The 19,427-nt window shown below is 41.5% G+C and overlaps 1 protein-coding gene across 1 annotated transcript in view; it reads left to right on the top strand.

Moving 5' to 3' along the window:
* LOC118335041 (SPRY domain-containing SOCS box protein 4-like) overlaps nt 1-19,427 on the top strand; it is a 64,895-nt gene that overhangs the window by 22,741 nt on the left and 22,727 nt on the right. The window contains exon 2 of the mRNA XM_035671215.1: nt 6,712-7,679. Coding sequence (XP_035527108.1) covers nt 6,947-7,679 — 733 coding nt within the window. The 5' untranslated portion in view covers nt 6,712-6,946. The remainder of the gene's footprint in view (nt 1-6,711; nt 7,680-19,427) is intronic.

The raw sequence follows: 19,427 nt of genomic DNA, 5'->3' as shown, positions 1-19,427 counted from the left end.
CTCTCTTTTTCTCTCTCTTTCTCTCCATCTCTTCCATTGTTTGTGTTTTCTTTATTTCTGCCAAATTCTTACAGCCTTCCTCCGCCACAGCCTGCTTTTTATAGTTAGTCCCTCATTTTAAATAATCGCTCTTTTCTGCAGTTTTTTCACTGTCCTTCCTTTCTTTCTCTTAGTTTTCTGTCTTTCTCTGTTTGCAATTCAAGAACAGTGGGGGAGGTTTCTCACTAACTGATGAATTGCTTTGTCTGTAAAATGTCAGAAAAGAAAAAGTTCCCAGAACCCAAAGAGAAAACCCTTAAAACAGTTTGTTTTGTTTGACCACCAATCCAAAACTGCTATATATATATTTAATTTACAATGACATAAAACTGAGAAAAGCAGTAAAACCTCACATTTGAGAGCAAACGTTTGGTATTTTTAGCCATGGTTCAGACTGAAATATATCAACTATTTGATTGACATAAAAAACTATAATGACATCCCTGTACGGTGTGTTTACAGCTAAATGGCAAATGTTAGCATGCTAACACACTAAGCTAAGATGGTCAACATAGTAACATTAACTGCTATTACTTGCTGCTGTTAACACACTGACATTTAGCTCAAAGCAGCACAGTACAGCCTTATGGAGCGGCTAGCATGGCTGTGAACCCATAGCCTTGTTCCTTAGTAAATAACATAAACCTTTAATCAATTACTAGAATCATTGTTGATTAATCTTCTGCCGGTTGACTAATTTATAAAATGACTTACGGTTTCAGCTCTGCAGGGAAGTTTTTTAAACCAACAAAAATGTGTGGCCCAAATGCTGTTTAAGTAATTCCAGCCTAACGGCGTTTAAAATAAAATGTAATTCATGGGTTGTGTTTGACTCGTGTGGGTGTGACGTGTTTCATCACACTTTTGTGCAAGAGGTTTGAATGTTAAATGAGTGAGGCAGCAGCAGTGCGTCATATTCAGGCAGACTTTGATTCAGTTTCATTACTGCTGGGGTTGTGAATCTGCCACCTGAATCTGCTGCTACCCCAGAGAGCTTTATGGATGGCACCGGCAAGGCCGTCAGTGTGTACGTGTGTGAGAGAGGAATGGGTTTTGCGTAGGTGTCCGTAAAGGAGTGCTCAATCACTGTAGCACTAATAGTCTTCCCTTAGGGGACCATGGATTTTAAGGTGTCACAACAGACATGAGGAAATATAAGAAGTTAGTAACACAGTGTGCCTGTGTGTGTGTGTGTGTGTATTTATACATCTTCTCTATCTGTCTATATACACTGCATGTTATTTTTTTTTGCCAAATAATTAGTTTCAATTCCTAGATCACCAACGAAGCAAGTTCAGCATTTAAGAAAAAGAAGTAGGGAGTTTTAGGAGGGAATTTTTCATTTCACAAGAAGAGCAGATTAATGTGAGCTGAGCAGGAAGATGTGGGAGAGAGAACATGATTCATTTGGGAGCCGGTGACTGGAGTTTCTAGGTAAAGACTTCAGACTATGATGGAAGAAGGAAAGAGAGAGGCTCTGCTTCTATGGAATGGGAATACAGAAAAGTGATGCATCAGGGAAATCTCGCTGAAGGCAACCATCAACTTGTGTATAAAGGTCATTGCTTCCACAATACATGCATAGTCAATTTCATCTTTGTGTGAGTGGGGGTTTTGATCATGTGTTCTAGTATGCAGCTGCGTGTGAATTTGCTTGTGTTGGGTGTTTTGCAGACCGTGCCTTTCCTGCATGCTGAGCTCACATTGATTGCCGCATGGTAGACGCTGGGGCATTTGGTAGCATGCCTGAGATAATTTGTACCAATTGAGAGGGTGTCAGCTCTGCTGTACTCTCCATGGATTTACTGGTACAGTGAGGCAGAGAGACAGAGACACAGACAGACAGACAGGCAGAGAGACAAATATACACGAGAATAGGGATGAAAGTAGTGAAAAAGTAGAATAGAAAGCTGGTGAAAATGGAGGATACAGATGTGTGAGGGAACGGGAAAGATAAAAAGTCAAACCTACAAAGAGAGACAGTGATAAAAGAGTAGCGATATCTCCTTCTACAACTGCCTAATAAGTCCACAGATGTCTCTATGAGTGCACCACTTCTTCTCTTCAGCTGCAAGACAAGTTCAAAGTCCTAGTCTGGAGTCTGTATTTTGACATCCTGCTAGGAGCCAGACGGTACAGTTTATGTCTAGCTCTGGCATCTTCAGCTACCCAGGGATTCCCTCAGTAGGAATGAATGTCAGCAATGAAGAGAGGATGGTAGTTTGTTTAATCTAGCGGGTACTGCTGTTGCTATGAAGAGCTATAATATAACTGTGTGTGTCTGTTTTTCTGCGTGTGTTTGTGTTTTCATGCGAGCTCTGTTTTTATACACTGTGGTGCCACAAAAGTCCCCCCAGGAGTGGAAAGTGGAAGAAGTGACCACTTTCTGATTCAATTTTCAGACGTCATAGGAATGAGGCAAAGTCCCTGTAATTTAGCATGACAGTAAAGGTTCAAATAAGGTCAGAGTGGTTTAAAAAACGTTGTGTAACAGTGGTAAAAAGTGATATGGTCTAAGTTTAGGCGGTGAATAAAAATCCTTTAGGACAAAGCCAAAACAAAAGCACAGGGGTGAGCAGAACTACACCACATCTGTTATGAGGAGACACATAAAATTAGTTTAGCCTTTGCCTGTTCTCAAACTTCAAACTGTTTCCTTTTTATTAGAGCTATTCTGCTCTTCATGATGAATTTCAAGCTTGACCAACATATCAGTGAGTGAACAATTTTTAAATTAACACGCTACCTAATTCTGCACTTAGATCAGAATTCACAGCTGCTAGAATAATTTGAGTTCACCAACCCTTGAAAGGTGAGTTCATTTTTCACACTACTGACGTATTTTAATGCAAACTCATAGCGGTTCCCTCAGAAAAAGACAAGACACCTCAATATTTCAGGAGGAAGCTCCTGAATTTCTCATGTGATAACCAAAACAGAAAGAGACACATGAAATGTTTTATTCGCAGGTCATTAAATGTTTCATTGCATGGACTCTCTTTTGAATGTCCTTGGTGTCTTAGTGGTCTTGGGGGCAAATCATGTGTATAACTAATTAAAGGAAAAATTCTTGAAGGAATAGTTTGACATTTTGGGAAATACACTTCTGGTCTTGCCAAGTTTAGTAGATGAAAAGATCAATACCATCCCCAGACAGTGCCAGACTTTTTGCTCCCCCTGTTTCCAGGCTTTATGCTAAGGTAAGATAACCAGCTGCTGGCTGCAGCCTTATATTGAACAGACAGATTAGTATTGATCTTCTCATCGAACTCCAAGGAAGAGAGTGAACACGCATATTTCTCCAAAATGTCAAACTCTTCTTTTGAGATACCTTTACAACATTTGCCTACATCTGACCTGTGTGGCCCATTGTTTCTATTCACGGTGTTAGTGGTGCAAGACAACAGCTGTTTCTGCCTCTGTCACAGTGTCTGCAGGTGGCTGGGATGGTAACTTATGGGCCAGATGATCTAGGATGAAGGAAACACACGAGCACGGTCTCAGGCCAGACAGTGATTCATGAACACAGAAACGGGAGGCTGAATGACCCTTTAACTATTAATCCTGACCCTGTGTGGCCGTGTGGGTCACTGGTTGACATAAATGAGCAATCACACAGTAAATACTACTGTATTCAACATCACTTGGAAAACTTGGTTTCTGTCATATTTAAACATGGTGCCTTGGAGAGCTTCACATGATTTCTGTGGAAAAGCCCACAGACATATCTGGCTGGTTCTCTGAGGGTGGTGAAGTATGAGGAAGAGGTTCCTCAGCAGTGTGTGTGTGTCTTAAAAGTCTGTCTGCCCAGTCAGTGCTTGTTGGACAGTTTTAATTGAAAACAGTATGAGGCGCATACACACACACCGCCCTCACATGCTTTTTAGTGACTAGAGCTTGTTAGTAGTACAGCAAGAGAAGCCAGATGAAGCCATCCCACACACCAGGTGCACACTGCTGTCTGTCCTCTCCCTGCTTATCTCATTCTTTTCCACTTTTTTGACAAGGCTTTTAGAATACTTTGTTTTAATGTAACTTGTCGGCTCCTTTTTGTCTCAGAATCACTGACCTTTTTGCTACATTTCTCTCAATTCAAATTATATCTTTTTATTCCACCAAGTTTACCCATTTCCTCCTTTTGCTCCCAGTCTCTCCCATAACATCGATCCCCTATAGAACACATTTGTATTATTTGATATTTACAAAGCAATAACCAAGTTCAAAATCATAGTAGAGCTGAAACAATTAGTCAATACATTGTTTAGTTGATGGACATTACATTAATCAGCAACTATTTTGATAATCAAATAACTGTTTATGTAATTTTTCATGCAATAATGCCAAACATTCTCTAGTTTCAGCCTCTAAAAGTTGAGGAATTTTTCTAGTCCAAATGATGAATTAGTTATCAACTTCTTTAGTTACAACCCTAAATCATAGCATCATCTGTGTCTTTGGACGTGTGGCACCACCATGGCATCCCCTCCGTACCTGTGTAACCCAGCTGAAAGTACAGATGAAGGGAGGGGGAAAGAGTGCGGTCAGCCCTAAATGAATTGGCTGCAGAAGACGAGAGAGATGGAGGGAGATGGAGGAAAAGTAAACAACAGATGGCTGAAGCATGTTGCCGCTATTCGCAGCAGCAGACGCTGCGCCAGCCCACTGCCAGCCTCTTGAGAGGTTACTATGCAACGGTGACCGTGACGACACAGGGTCAGAGATCAAGTGCCTCCTTGATGACAGCCCATAATGCCAGATTGTCATCCACATGCTGTGCCAGACTGGGCCAGCTGAGACCGACACACTGAGAGTTTGTACAGTGTTAAATAGTGTTTTCTTTGGCTGAAGTTTGGCAGTGATGACTCTGGAATCTTCCATACAGTGTCCACCCTTAACCCACCTGCCAGCCTTGATGACACACACTGAGGCAGCTGTCTGTGTGTGTGTGTGTGTTGTGTGTGTGTGGTAGTGTGAGCACTGAACCCTCTCATCTGAGGAGCCGAACTGAGTGGTGGCACACATTGGCTGCCAGCTTTGGCCATGAACCTCATTCACAAGCGAGAGAGACAGAAAGAGAAAGACAGAGAATGGGAAAATGCAAGCGGCTAAAATGCGAGGAGGTGTGTGTGACTGTGTTTGTGTGTGTGTGTGGAGGGCATAGACATTTCACACAAAATTACACCATTACCTCACACTGTGGTGTGGTGTCTGACTGGTTTAGTTGGAATAGTTGTGCTTGTGTCTTTGGTTAAAATAAATTACTTATTTTTAAGTATATTTTCAGCTCATTATTATTGACTTTCCAGTTCATGTTAGTTCATGCATAGATTGAGACAATAAACTGAATACAGATGCACTAACAAAGCATGAACCAGGATGTCACGTAATAATAGTGTACAGGCAACAGTAGAATCGGAGTTTAACCTTCTGTGTATCTAGCTTTAATATCTGCAGTGTCGACACGTAAATAAACAGAGGTGTGAGACACTCTTACCAGAAGAAGCGTCAGTTCAGTGCACACACAAATGGCTGCTTTGTGGTTTGTGGCGAGTGAGGTCAAGTTTAGCAGTAGATAGATGAGACACATCTAGAGAGTGGTGTCATCCACTTCCCTGTCTGCCTGAGGTGTAACTGACTCTTCCTGTGAACAGGAAGCACCAGCTGCTGTTCCTGGAAGAGATCACTACGTCAGTCTGTGACTGTCTGTGTCTGTGTCTGTCTATGCGTGTGTGTGTGTGTGTGATCATCTTTGTGGTGGCTTTATAAACTAAAATATGGTGTTCAAGACTAATGTAAACTGAAATAACATTATATGCTTGACTGGGGGAACACATTTAATTACCAGAACTATATTTTTCTACCACTCTTAAATAAAAAAGGTAAAACGTATGTTTAATTTTATTTGGATATGTGTAAACTAAAAGTAAGCAATGAAAAGAAACATTGGATCTTCTCTCTTTACCTTCAAAAATCAACATAAATTGAACATTACCAGACATTTTTAAAGAGTTTATCATCAAATTATACAAAAACAAATGATTGAATTTGAAACTGAAATTCAACTGAAACTGACTAAAAACTGAATGAACTGTCCCGCCGACACATGACACTGAATTACATAAAAATGGAAATTATGTTCTAAATATGAAACCATGATATCAACCTCAACTGGGTTTCACTAAGGAATGGAGATAAATTATTGCCCAGTGTTTTGTTGTTCCTCCTGTTGTGTTGATAGTTTTGCAGACTCAGGCAGTACTCATTAAAATTACATTACCTCAGTGAGAGCGTAGCGGCTTCAAATCTGGGCAGTGTTGCACAACTGGGGAATGTTTGCAGCGTTGCATGCATGTACTGGTATTGGCGTATGACTTTGTTGGGAGGATGAGTCAGAGGAAATGTGTGTATGTGTATGTGTGTATTTGTGCCAGTGCGTTTATCCTGTTCATTGTTTATTTCTATCAAAACAAAGCCACAAGAAATCTGTGAAACAAGAAGTTTTGCCAACAATTGTCATCGGTGTAACTTTCAGTCATCATCTCTCTTTGTATTTCTTGTTCTTTTTCTAGTTCATTTGTTAGACTATAGTTTGCCTTAAACTATTCAGGATTGTCAATAGTGGGGTTAATGCCTCTTTGTTAATCTTTTTTCTCTCTCTCTCTCTCTCAACAGGAGTGGCAGCATCTTTGTCTTTCAGAAGACATTTGTGGCATGAAACCAGATCGTATTCATCTTTCATTCATCACCTCCTTCATCTCCCTCCACCACTCTCCAGTTAGAAACTCTCACCTCAGCTCCACCGCATTGATGAGGTAACGTCAAGCTCTACGCAGCGCAGCACCCACCTGCACAAACACCACCCTCCCCCCTTCTTTCCACTCCTTCTGTCATCCCTTCCATCACAGCCATGGGACAGAAGATATCTGGCGGGATTAAATCGGTAGATGGTCGCGGGGAAAGCGGTGGCTCCCCATCCTACCGGCCTTCGTCTCACCGCCGACAGCACCCGGTATTGAGGGATCCAGATTTCTCCAAACCTCCCAGGCTGGATCTCCTGCTGGACATGCCATGCGCTGGACTGGAGACCCAGCTCCGTCACGCATGGAACCCTGACGACCGCTCGCTCAACATCTTCATCAAAGAGGAGGATAAACTGACATTTCACCGCCACCCGGTCGCTCAGAGCACGGACTGCATCCGGGGGCGGGTCGGATACACACGGGGTCTCCACGTGTGGAAAATCCACTGGCCCTCCCGCCAGCGCGGCACCCACGCCGTGGTTGGAGTGGCAACCTCAGAAGCCCCTTTACATTCTGTTGGGTACACGGCATTGGTGGGGTCGGACTGTGAATCCTGGGGCTGGGATCTGGGACGCAACAGGCTCTACCATGACAGTAAGAACAGGGCCCATAGCTCACTGCCCACTTACCCTTGTTTCCTGGAGCCTGAGGAGTCGTTCACCCTGCCGGACTCTCTTCTAGTGATTCTGGACATGGACGAAGGGACGTTGAGCTTCATGGTGGATGGACAGTATCTAGGAGTCGCATTTAGAGGACTGAAGGGCAAGAAGCTGTATCCCGTTGTCAGTGCCGTGTGGGGGCATTGTGAGATATCCATGAAGTACATCAACGGCTTGGATCGTAAGTATCATATACTACACTAACAGCACATAGTAGAGTACGAAGGAGATTGCTCAATGCTGATATTTCCTGATATTTGTCCTATACAAGAGTCTTTGAATTCATAGTGAAGAAAAGCTTCTAATCCAAAAATTGAATATGTCTTACAAGACCAAGCCATAGTTGTTATAGCCATAGATGGTTGTTAGTACAAGAAGAGAAAACCAACTGTGGTAGCCCGGTCAGTTTGTGACATGTCACCACTTTTCCTAGGTTGTGGTTAAGACTTTCAGTTTGTTATGTAATGCTGTACATTTCTTAAGCAAACCGGATGAAAGTTAGTTTGGCAACAAGGGCAGACCCAGTTTCTATAGCGGAAAAGTTAACTGCTTTTCATCATCATCGTATGACGTGTGGTCAGTTTGACTCTTGGGAAAGAATAAAATGACCTTTGCCATATGGCTGACCTCTGTTTTGGGTTAAGTAGTCCTGCAGGAACTGACCTCCTGGATGGGAAGTTCTCTCGTCCCTGTTGGGGATTTCTGCACATATTACTAAGCAGTTCCTGGGCTGGGTACCTGAGGAAATACAAACTGATAATTTCCTCATATGTAGTCTTACCTGCGCCTGTAGGTATCAATAATACTGTAGTACCATATTAGTGGTATTTTGGCTGTTCCAGTTAATGTTTTTGGAACACTACTATCCTCAGCTAGAAGGGTTTGTTCTGCAATAAATAGTTCCTGGTTGTAGCCACACTACATCTGGCTCCAGAAATATATCAAGAGGTTGTTGTGTCTGTGTGTGAAACAGCTGTGTTTTTCAGTGGTTTGAGAGGGAGATGAGTTCAGAAAGAGCAGTTTGGATGCTATTCTGCCTGCTTTGGGTTTAGGTATTTGAATATGATGTGTTTTGTTCTCAGGAGACTCTGTTTGACTCCCACTGTCTGTCTACATGTGTGTGTTATGAGAGAAGAGACAGGCTTTTCCTCCCATCGCAGTCTAAACAGAGTGACTCTTTGAACAGCTTGTTAGAGAAGCTCTTACGTACACATCACGGACACCTTCACACACGGACACACCATCCAGGAAGGGAAAGTGTGTTATGAAAACATGCTTATGATCTGACTCTGGCCGTCTCTCTCCCCCGTGTTTGCAAAACCACATGGGTCTTATTTGATATCACAACAGGGTGTGTTTTTGTCTGTTACCCGGCAGAAAGCTGAAACCCATCTCTCTCTCTCTTTGTTAGGTCAGATTTTTCTTTGCCCAATCACTTAAAATTCTTCACATTTTTCTTAGAAGTTCTCTGCTCTCAAGGGTCAGTACAACATCAAGAGTCTGCTTTCTACCCTTAAAAATAGGCCGTAAGCATCATCATAGCTTATAGCATAACTTAAGTTGGGTGTTTTGGTCTTAAAACTGAAGCTGGCCAACTAGAATATGAATCAAAATGAAACGCAAAACACTTGGCTGAATATTTAAGGCTTGACTTTCTTAACCTCTGGTTTAAGTCCTGCCTGCCTGTTTGTGTGATGTCCAGTAATCTCCTACACTCAGGCTGTGTTCAAAGTACACACTTTAGCTGTTGAAAGCACCTCACGTCAGCCATTTTCCATTTATGGAGCCATCTGCTAGATTTCACGGTGAGTCCGTGTGATGGGCCACCTTGGAGAATATGGAGAATATTGAGTCTGTTTAAAGCCCTCGCTCCTACAAGCATATAGACTTCTTGCTGTGAAATGAGGTTTGACTGTTGAAAATGTGCACAGCTTAATGCAGGGGGGAGAGTGAAGGTTGAAAGACTCATCCTGATAGGTGTATCTTGAATAGGAAAAAGGGAGTAGATGGAGAAAAGGAAGAAAGCAGGGATGTGTGTATATGAGACACAAAGTAATATAAAAATACACATTTGTGATCAGAGAAAAAGAACAAACAGAATAAAGGTTTGGTCATACAAATTACACAGTAAAATTAATCGGCACATTCACGCTAAATATTGGTAATACCCCAGTGCGCTAGGTGAACTACTGTTAGTGGTAAGCTAACAACTGGCAAGACATAATTTAATTCAAAAAGAGTTGCATTGAAGAGGGAAAAATATGTTTTTTAAACAGGTCAATGAGTTCACCCAGTTTATTTAAAAGACATATTTGTACTGTTGACTCCTGTCTTGTCTAATAAGCTACGATCGCTCCCTCTGTTTTGGATTCTCTGGCTCTCAGCACTGTCGAGATGGCTTGCTGTTAGTCAGCAGTGCAAATTTGTGGATCAAAGTTCATCAAATGTAAAACATTTTGTGCAAATTTACTTAGCCCTCATGAGTGAATCCATTTCCACATTGATGGGATTTGCTGCAATATTTTGCCATTTTAAACACCGGTGTGACCAGGCCCTAAAACAGTCGTCTCTTGTTAAAAAGAAAAGGTACTTCATTATGCAATTATGCATTCCAAAACAAAATAAATAAAATCATGTTTTTGTGCGTGTGTGTGGAGACAGACGAGACAAAGGCATGCCTCAGGTAGGGGAAATCCACTTCGACCACCAAATCTAAAACAATGCTTTCAGTTTCTCATTCCACATAACCACATTCATGGCCGAGATGTCTTTTTGGGTTATTAGTGCACCGGTCGTTGCTCTCATCCGAAACAAAGACTAAGGAGGAGAGGAGAGTAATATCTTAAGATTTTATTCAGAGGTGAAGTAAATAGCCTTAGGGGTTTGTTGCAGAAGGGGCCAACAGGGTATGATTACAGTCTGCGTGTCGGCTTTGTTCAATATCAGTTTTGAATTGAATTGGCTTGTCTGCCCCGCGGATGACTCGAATAGCAAGAATTAAGTCATAATTGCTGTCTGCCTGTAAGTGTAGGAGTGTGTTTGAATGGCAAAGCAGCAGTATGCGGTCAGCTGCACAACAGGCATCACATTATACAGCTGTCTTTTGCTGCTTTCTTCTCTGTTAATTGCTTAGTGCATCATTTGTGTTTCTGAGTTCAAACCTCAATAAGTATAAGGCATAAATATGTTCTCTGTGTGTGTGTGTCTGTCTGGTCATGCAACATCCTCTGGGTAGTTCAGTAATGACTTAATCTAACAGGCCTTCCCATGAGGAGCCACTATTGGATTGTTTGTGAATTATTGTTGTGAGAGAAACAACACGACTGCAGGGTATTAAAAAGAGATTTATAGATACAGCGTCTCCTTGCCACAAACTGTTTGTTTTTCTCACTCCGGCTCAGGCCCCGCTGCACCGCAAGCACTTGATCATCACTTTGCTCCACCTTCAGATCATTGCTCCCATTCCTGCAGTAACACACCACGTAACCAGTGAGACCTGTAACCAACATCATTCCAGGCTCATGGTAGTTTTGGAAAGATCACACGAAGCAATCAGGGTCAGATAAGTATGTGTAATAAGCACTAATGCAAAGAAATGCTGAGCGAGGTCCAAACTGCATTATACTGTAAATGTGATGTAAATTATTCATCCTTCCAGCACTCCGACTTCAAAGAATCTCCCCTGTTCCATCGAGAAGTGAACAGATCCCTGTTTGCCAGATAGCGTATATTTCACTCAGTTGTTGCTACATTACATAAACACGTGTAACTAATTTATTTTGCTACCTTGAAGCACACTCTCATCTGCTTCTGTCTAATGTGTGTGTGCCTCTCTCACACACACACAGCTCTGTATTCTCTCTCGTCCTGTCTCCATAATTGTACCAATTAGCGGCGCTTTGATTCGCTACAATGGGAGCTGTCTTAGCTTCAGCCCTGATATGTGCCACTTCCTCTCTTTCCCTCTTTTTCTTCCTCTACTCTTTGTATTCAAGCACACATTCACCAAACTCCAATGCAGAATCTGGCAGCTTAATGTTGCCTTCTTTATCAGCTAATATACAAACCACCCAGTATATAATGGCAGACGTTTTTGAACCATTAGAGGCCACTGTTGGGCACATATGACTGTCATCGGGTGGTTAAATCCAATTTGGACGATTGGTTATAACTTCAGTAGAAGGATTACATAGTCTCTTTTGACATTTAAGGTTCTTTATGCAACAGCTGTGATATGCTTTACTAGCACAAAGCAGTCTCAGCCTCACACAGTTTAGGACAGTGTGGAACTTGGAAGTTGGGTATAAAAGAGGGAAAGACAAAGATGGTGATGATGATGATGCAGACGGTACCAGTGATGGGATTAAAAAAAAGGCAGAGTGAGTTACAGCAGTGGGAAGTAAGTGAAACCAGGATAAGATCTAAAAGTAGCCAAGACCATACTGAAGTTTTTGTCAGTAGAAGGATGGAGCCAGAATACAAAGGCATCGAGAGGGAGGGTGTGAACAATAAGGACAGAAAGCAGAAAAGCTAGCGGAGCTGTGCAGTTGTGTGGGATGATGTGAATGAGGCACACTCAGCTGACTTAAGATGAAAAAAATTGTCATATTTTCAAAGAAGTTTCAAAACTGCATTGCAACACTCCCACATCTGTGCGCCATCGCTTTGTCTGTTTTAACTGCACTGTGTGAAAGATGACAAACACACATAAAGACGGTGGACTTCCTAATGTGGCATTTTGCGGCACGTAGACACAAATACTAACGCTGGGATTAATTCATACTTCATAGTTAAAATCACAATTGCAGGCTTATTCGGGCATCACATTCCAGCAGATCTGTCAACAAGAAGTGACCCACTTTTTTTTTCCTTCTCTGTAAGCTGGCCTGTAACTCTGACCTCCCTTCCACTTCCCTACTATTCAGTCTGCAACACATGAGCTTACAAACTCCAGGTCAGACCTAAACCAGCTGCTGTTGCTGCTGCATGCACCAGCACTACAGAAAACTGAGATCCATTCATGACCTAGTAGTTTACATGAAGGTTATAGCAGCCTGCAGTATCATGCTCTGGATACATTCAGTATGGAGGGTTAGCCTGCACATCTATAGTTTTTGTCCAATCAAATGTCTACATGGTTGGACAAATGGACGAATAACCCATTTGATCAAGTAAGTTATTAAGAATTATTGATTGCCTTAGCATACTTTCTGCATCTTAAAGACTTTCAGTATAAAATATTTTAGTTCATATGTTCATAGCTGGGGGGGAAGTCTTTTGAGTTATCTGAAATTGAATGACCTGAAATTGGTTCTTTTATGGGTTTGTTTGTCTTACTGACACATATCTGCTTCCCAATGCAGTGCAAATATTCTTCTTTTCAATCATTTCTGTAATGGTCATTGTAGTTTGTGTTCTAGATAGGAATTTGGGGTTAATGTGTTTCTTCACCCAGATCACAAGAAAACATTTTCTCAGCTGCCTTGTGATATTAAGTCATGCAGATAGTTTCGGTTTTATCTGCTGATGTTTTGAGATATTCATCGCTCAGACTTCTGCCGCCAATGTAATACAATGGAAGGGAAAAAAGTTTAATTTATGCTCAAGGAACTAAAAAATTACATCATTACATCAACACTCAACAGCAAGATGTCCTTGCAGAATCAACTCTGTTACTACTTTCTGATGTAAATAGTCCCAAACAAAAATGCCCACAGGGATAATCCTGTGTGTAACTGTGGGGAAATGCTTTGCTGCTGACTTTTCCAGTCGAAAAGTCATTTTGTGAAATTCCATCACCGTCACTTGGCAGCACGAATCCAAACCATCTAAATGTTTAGACGCCTCTTACAGTGAGTAAGAAAATGTTTGGTTGAATTGATCCTATGATACCGGCTTATTTCCTGAATGTTAGATTTACGTCACTTCTGCTTGGTTCAGTGCACTTTAGTTTCACTCTGTTCCTTTACAGGTGTGTTCATCAGTGTTTTGAATTATAAATCTTCCTACTGGACGCAGTGACTCAGTTTTCTCGTGGCAACCCTGGATGATAGCAAACAAGCACTACAAGTTTCACATTAACTGCTGGCTATGTGATATGTGGGTCAGTGGGTTGTTGCTTCAGCTTAACTTAGCTGCTAGCTGCAGGCATGATGGCTTGTACTCTGCTCGATATGCTTCCCCGATTTGTATCCCTCTGTTTTTCACTGTCACATGTGAATGCTTGTGTGCTCTTTGCCTGGTTTTTTTTTTTTATCCTTCCCGCTAGTTTCCCCTGAAGTGTCGGCTCCTGCACATTTAGACAAGCTTGTCGCTTGAGCCCACGCATTGTGCAGACACACAACAAAAAGTATATGCTGTGTGTTTTTCTCATACTAGCCAACCTGGATTTTGAGGGCCTTCTGCACACACTTTTAATGATGAATGATTGTGATTGAAATTGCCATATTTTACCAATTACTCCAAAAGTTGAGAGAGCAGTTTGTGTTTGCACCTGCATTATAAACTACATGAAACACATTACAGATTTGAATTGTGCTAATTTTTATTGTGGCTAATTTACAGGGCCTACGCAGTTACTTAATTGCTTCTGCTAAATGTCTGATTAAAAGCTACATCATCCAATAATCTCCCCAAATGTAATGTCCTGGTTGGATGGATGCTTCGGTTTTTGAAACTATGTTTTGTGACCTTGCTCTTCTTGACATAATCTAACAAAAATGTGTATGATTGCCTGTTCTGAAATTGCTCTACAAGACTATGTGACAGAAAAGTCTCAGACGTATGTTTGAAAAGTGTGTCATGTTTCCTCCTTCATCCTCTGTTTCAAAATCTAAACACCCTCGGCTTCAGCAGGGAACAGTGGTGTCATGTCAGTGCACTTACAATCAAATATTTACCAGCAGAGATGAATAGAGGAGAGGGGTAAAAAGAGGCAAAGGAAAAAAAAATACATAAAAAATACAACAAGACAGAAAGAAAAGAGTTGAGAAGCTGGTGGCATGTGAGAGAAGAAAGACAAATAGAGAAACATGTATAAAACAAAAAGCCTAAAAAGTGTAGATGGTGATTTGTGTATGCTGTCTTGTGTCAAATCTTTCAGGAGAGACAAAATGAATGTATGAATACAGGAGCAAGATTAAGAAAAGAGGCCAAAACGGGGAGAATGTGAAAAGATAAATAAACCAAAGTATACGGACGACGAGACGGAGGCAGCAGTGTGATGTGCGAATGATCACAGATCAAAGCGCTGCAGCCAGAAGAGAAAAGTGACAGAGACAGGATGATAAAAGACAAAGGAAGAAAGGGGGGACATGAGAGATGAAGAAGACGAGAGCTATAAAGAGTGAGCGAGGGGCAAATTGAAAGTCATGTCAAGCGACTGGTGTCAGTTCTGTGGAGATTACATGAACTGATTAGTGATGGAGGAATGAAGGACTGGACAGGGGAGGACGGAGGCAGTGGAGAAACTGTGCTAATGAAGGGCTGCAGTGAAGGAAAGAGTGCCAGAATACGAATGAGTGTTTTAGACACATATTCACACATTTACAGAGCATAACGCCTGCAAAGATGTGTATTACTGTAGAACAATGATGTACAATTGATTCAAGCATATGTTGGGTTTTTTTCATATATAGCAATCTAGATGCAGTGTGTTACATCAGTGTCTGTACCAGTTGAACATGTAGTGTTTACCCTGTTCTCCAATTTAGTTTAGCGTGTTAGCATGCCACCATTTGCTAATTGAGTACAGCAAAGGACGATGGCAGTGTCACTAGTTTTGCAGGTATTTCGTTTTTTTAGACCACCAGATACAATTCATCTTGACAGGGACATGAATGTTTATATTCACAGCAATCAGGGAGATCACCAAAGTTACTAGGACTCATGCTCTCTGAACCACGAATATGTGTAAAAATTTAATCTATCAATAGTTGCATCAAAGTGGTGGACCAACAGACTGATGCCAACCGACACCGGCCATCTTTAGAGCCACGTCACTAGCATGGCTAAACATGCAATAATCCACCACCAAAAACAGTGATGACAGGGATATTTTGATGCTGTTTCATTCAAAAGCTTTAGAGAAAGATTGCTTGGGAAAGTTATCTTAAAATAGCTGATGACCTTGCCAGGGCAACCTGCTCTTATTCTTTTAGACTTGCTGTTAAGTGGTGCCTTTGCTGCAGTCAATCATGCAACTTTAATTGACTGTCTAAAGCCCTGGGTCAGGATTTCAGGTACCACACTGACTTTAGGCCGATTCCCTGACTGTGATTAAGCTACGTTCTTGACTGAATGGGCCTTTTTTAACCATATCAACTGCAGAATGTTTTATGTATACTTGTAAAACCAGATTAACCCAAGTTGGTTGGTTAGTCTGCGATCAACTAAACCAATTTCCCAAAGGAAAATGAGAGTTACTCCAGAAATCTGCTGTTTATACTTTATTTGTTTACTCGGCACTACTGTTTTTTCCCCAATGTTTTTTGATTTTAAACAAAAATCTGTTTCTACTCATTGATTCCACCACATTGAAGGGCTTTTATTGATCCCCTCCAGCTATTACGAGCCATGTGCACCTGCTCTCACTTATGAGAACTAACACAGGTGCTTGACATTAATCTCGCTCAATGTGATGGGTAACATTTTGAAAAATCGTTTCAGAATGTCACTTTTTAAACCATGATAAACTCTTCTAGATTAACTCCTGGTTTTATTTGCACCCTGACCAGGAAACCGGTGGCACTGTTACGATGGCGATTTATAGATATAGCTGTCTCTATAACAACCTGCAAACACCTTTATCCGAGTGCACTGCAGATATTAAAAGCTGGATGCTGGAAGCTTTTGTAGGACAACATGTTTAAAGATAAATTTTTTGGGTTCCCCCTTGATATTTAGTTTTATTTATATCTTTGAAGGAAGTTTGTAGTTTGAGTTGTTCATCTTAATTTGAAAGTACATTGTCTCTCAAGCATGGTGGCATATATTGTTTGTGGACTGACCAGCATTTAGTTTCACTACAAACAATAGCACTATATAGACAGTTCTGGTCTTCTTCTATTAAATAAGCACTCTCTATTCCTTTGCAACAGCAGAGCTCATTAGATGGACTTTTTTGTGTAGCATTTGCGTTTGTTTCTTCATGCAAACCCCTCTAAAACTCTCCAAGGAGTCCATGTGCAACACCAAATCTACTGTTTGCTTTCTGCCAATCTGTTGCCAGCTAACAACCAGATAGTGGCAGGCACACTAGCTTAGTTACCAACTGTCAAGTGAATATTTTTACCCAAAATTTTGGATTGTTGAATAGAAAATGAAAACTTCAGAAACACACCCCCAGCAAAAAAGTATTTCTACATTGCATCATTTTTAGTTGCCATTACCATTTATTGCTAATTTGCATTTAGCCTCTTTATATTAACGCATTATAATTCACTTAAACATACTTGAAAAAAACCTGAGCCACAGAGAGACTGAAAAGAAGAGGAATGGAGATGGAGGATAGAGAGATGTAAACAGACAGAAGGACAGATAGGCAATGACAGGAGGGAATAAAAGCTCAAGGGGAAATGATGAAAGTGTTCACACGGACTATTGTGGAGGAAGATGGGAGAGAAAAAGCACGACATCCTGAATGCTAGTGCTTCCATGGGAGTAGTCATATACCTATGGGAGCTGTCATTTCCCTACTGTACCGCCAGTATTAGTGTGTTAAAAGCCTTGCGATTAGTAGTATTAGTTTTGTGTAAAGCAGAAATGTCCCTGTGCCTTGAGAGACACTGAGAGAAGATGAGAGACCGACTGAATTACTTCAGATAGAAAACCAGAGTGATTTCACACCTGATTATCTCCCATTTATCCCTGTTCTCTGTCAGGGCCGATTCATTTCCGCTCACCTGTTTAACCCAGTGTGTATGTGTCACACAGAGAGAGGTATTGGTGGGCAGAAATTGCCTTTACTGTATTGGGATGTTACCACTGTGTCATTTTTTTAGGAGCAGGTCAATCTTTGGGAGACTAATTTGAATGCAATTCATTTTCTATAAATACACTCAACAAACAAACTGCACAAACAGCAGTAAAACCCTTTGATGAATCAGTGTTGCTTTGCAGTCAGTCATGCACCACAACTCCAGCCACCAGAGATTCACAGAAATGTATGCAAGCAAGGAAAGCCGAGGAGCTAAAATCAGTTTTGAAAGCTCAGCAGGCGCTTTTTATAAACCCATAAATCCCACGTTTAACGCTGCCACAGACTAGACTGTGACTGTGAGCCACGCTTTTCTCAGACACACAAGTGGGTTCTTTTTTTTTTTACCATAGATAGAAGAGGGAAAAGACTTATTACCATATACTTGTTTGACATGCCTTGAAAAAAAGCTGTGGTGGCATGTAATGTTTTTCGTTGTGGAAAAAGAAACCAAAGTGAAAATGAGTTTGATGCCAAAGCGTTCGGTGACTGCTGATTCAGAAAGTCATTGTTTTCATTTATTAGATCTGCCACCAACACACACACACACACACACACACACACCACACAACACACACACACACACACAGAGTGCGTATGAGTGTTGGTGTTATTAACGGGGCGACCCAATCACTCTACGGCTCTGTAATGAATGAGAGCCGTAATGAATGAGTGCAAGTAATCCTCCCCAATCTTCATCTTCTTCGCTCTTTGTCCAGGAAGCTGTAGGTTCGGCCTCTAATCAACACTTCAATTCGGCCTCCTGACATTACCAATTTACTGACAGGCTCAACTCCTTTGTGTGCTCTTATGGATTCAGTTCTATTTAAAAGTCTCTCTGCCCCCTCTCTTCAGCGTTCTCCTGCCCGGCGAATGAAACTCTCCCAGTTTATTCAACCGTTACTTCATTCGCTTCACTTCTCCTTTTTTGTGGCACTGCTGAATTAGATGTGTGTTTTCATTAATGTAAATAAACACCGTGTTGTCGCACTACAAGCAGACACTTCAGTTAGAGTTACCTGTAGGTCAGTTCCCAACACCACCTCTCTGTTTGAGTCTACCACTTTTTGCCGACTGTTGTTTCTCTTGCGACACATAAAAGGGAACTAAAGTCCGTCTGTGAACTCGCTCTGAATTGTACCCATCTGCCGCTGTTGAAAAGGAGTTTCAGCGTTTCCATGACGACAGTTCTTTAACGCTTCCTGTTTGCACATCTTGTGAGGGTGATGTCATTACTTCAGTCAGGTGAAAGAGGTTTGCCTCAGCACTCAGGAATCCTGTCCTTTCTAACAGAGAGCAGAGACTTGATGTAATGGATTTGGGTTATGTCCTTGAAAACCCCTTCTTTTTATTTTTTGTTGACGGAGCATGTTTTGCTCTTTTCCAGCTATTCTAATTCACACTTTCCTTCCTTCACGCATGGGTAGTCCTGTTTGCCTCTGGGCAGCTCTACTGGAGGGTAGGGTGACTTGCTCAAAGAAATTCTACCCTCTCTTCTTACTCCTCAGTAAGTGACCATACTCGTTCACTTTTTGTCCTGTCAGCATGTTTATATGCACATATAAAAAACAGGTTACTCAGAGAAATCAGGTTTTGCAGGTTAATGGAGAACAGAGTTCACATGTAGCAGGTCAGTAATCAGATATTACCCCAACCGCCTTATTTTGAAAGCATTACTTATTTTAACAGTTGTCATGATACAAGACTCCTTTCATCACACTGCTTTGTTGTCACAGAAGGTTTTCGTCATGCACATGCGCGCAGTGACGGTTCTCCAGACTGTATGCCACTGCCTGCCCTTACAGTACACCAGTGATTCTCAGGCTGATGTTTCTCATTCTCGTAACATAAGTAAGATATTGGAGTGCATGTCGGGTTTTTATTTCCACCCACGTCATGTTTATTTGACCTGTGATGAATCACAGACACCTTCTGTCGTAGCCATGTTGCTGT

The sequence above is a fragment of the Morone saxatilis genome, unplaced genomic scaffold (assembly GCF_004916995.1).
Source record: "Morone saxatilis isolate NCDOM2014 unplaced genomic scaffold, NCSU_SB_2.0 Contig23, whole genome shotgun sequence".
Taxonomy (NCBI): Eukaryota; Metazoa; Chordata; class Actinopteri; family Moronidae; genus Morone; species Morone saxatilis.
Note: the sequence above shows the minus strand (reverse complement) of the source record. Positions and strands in the feature narration are given on the sequence as shown.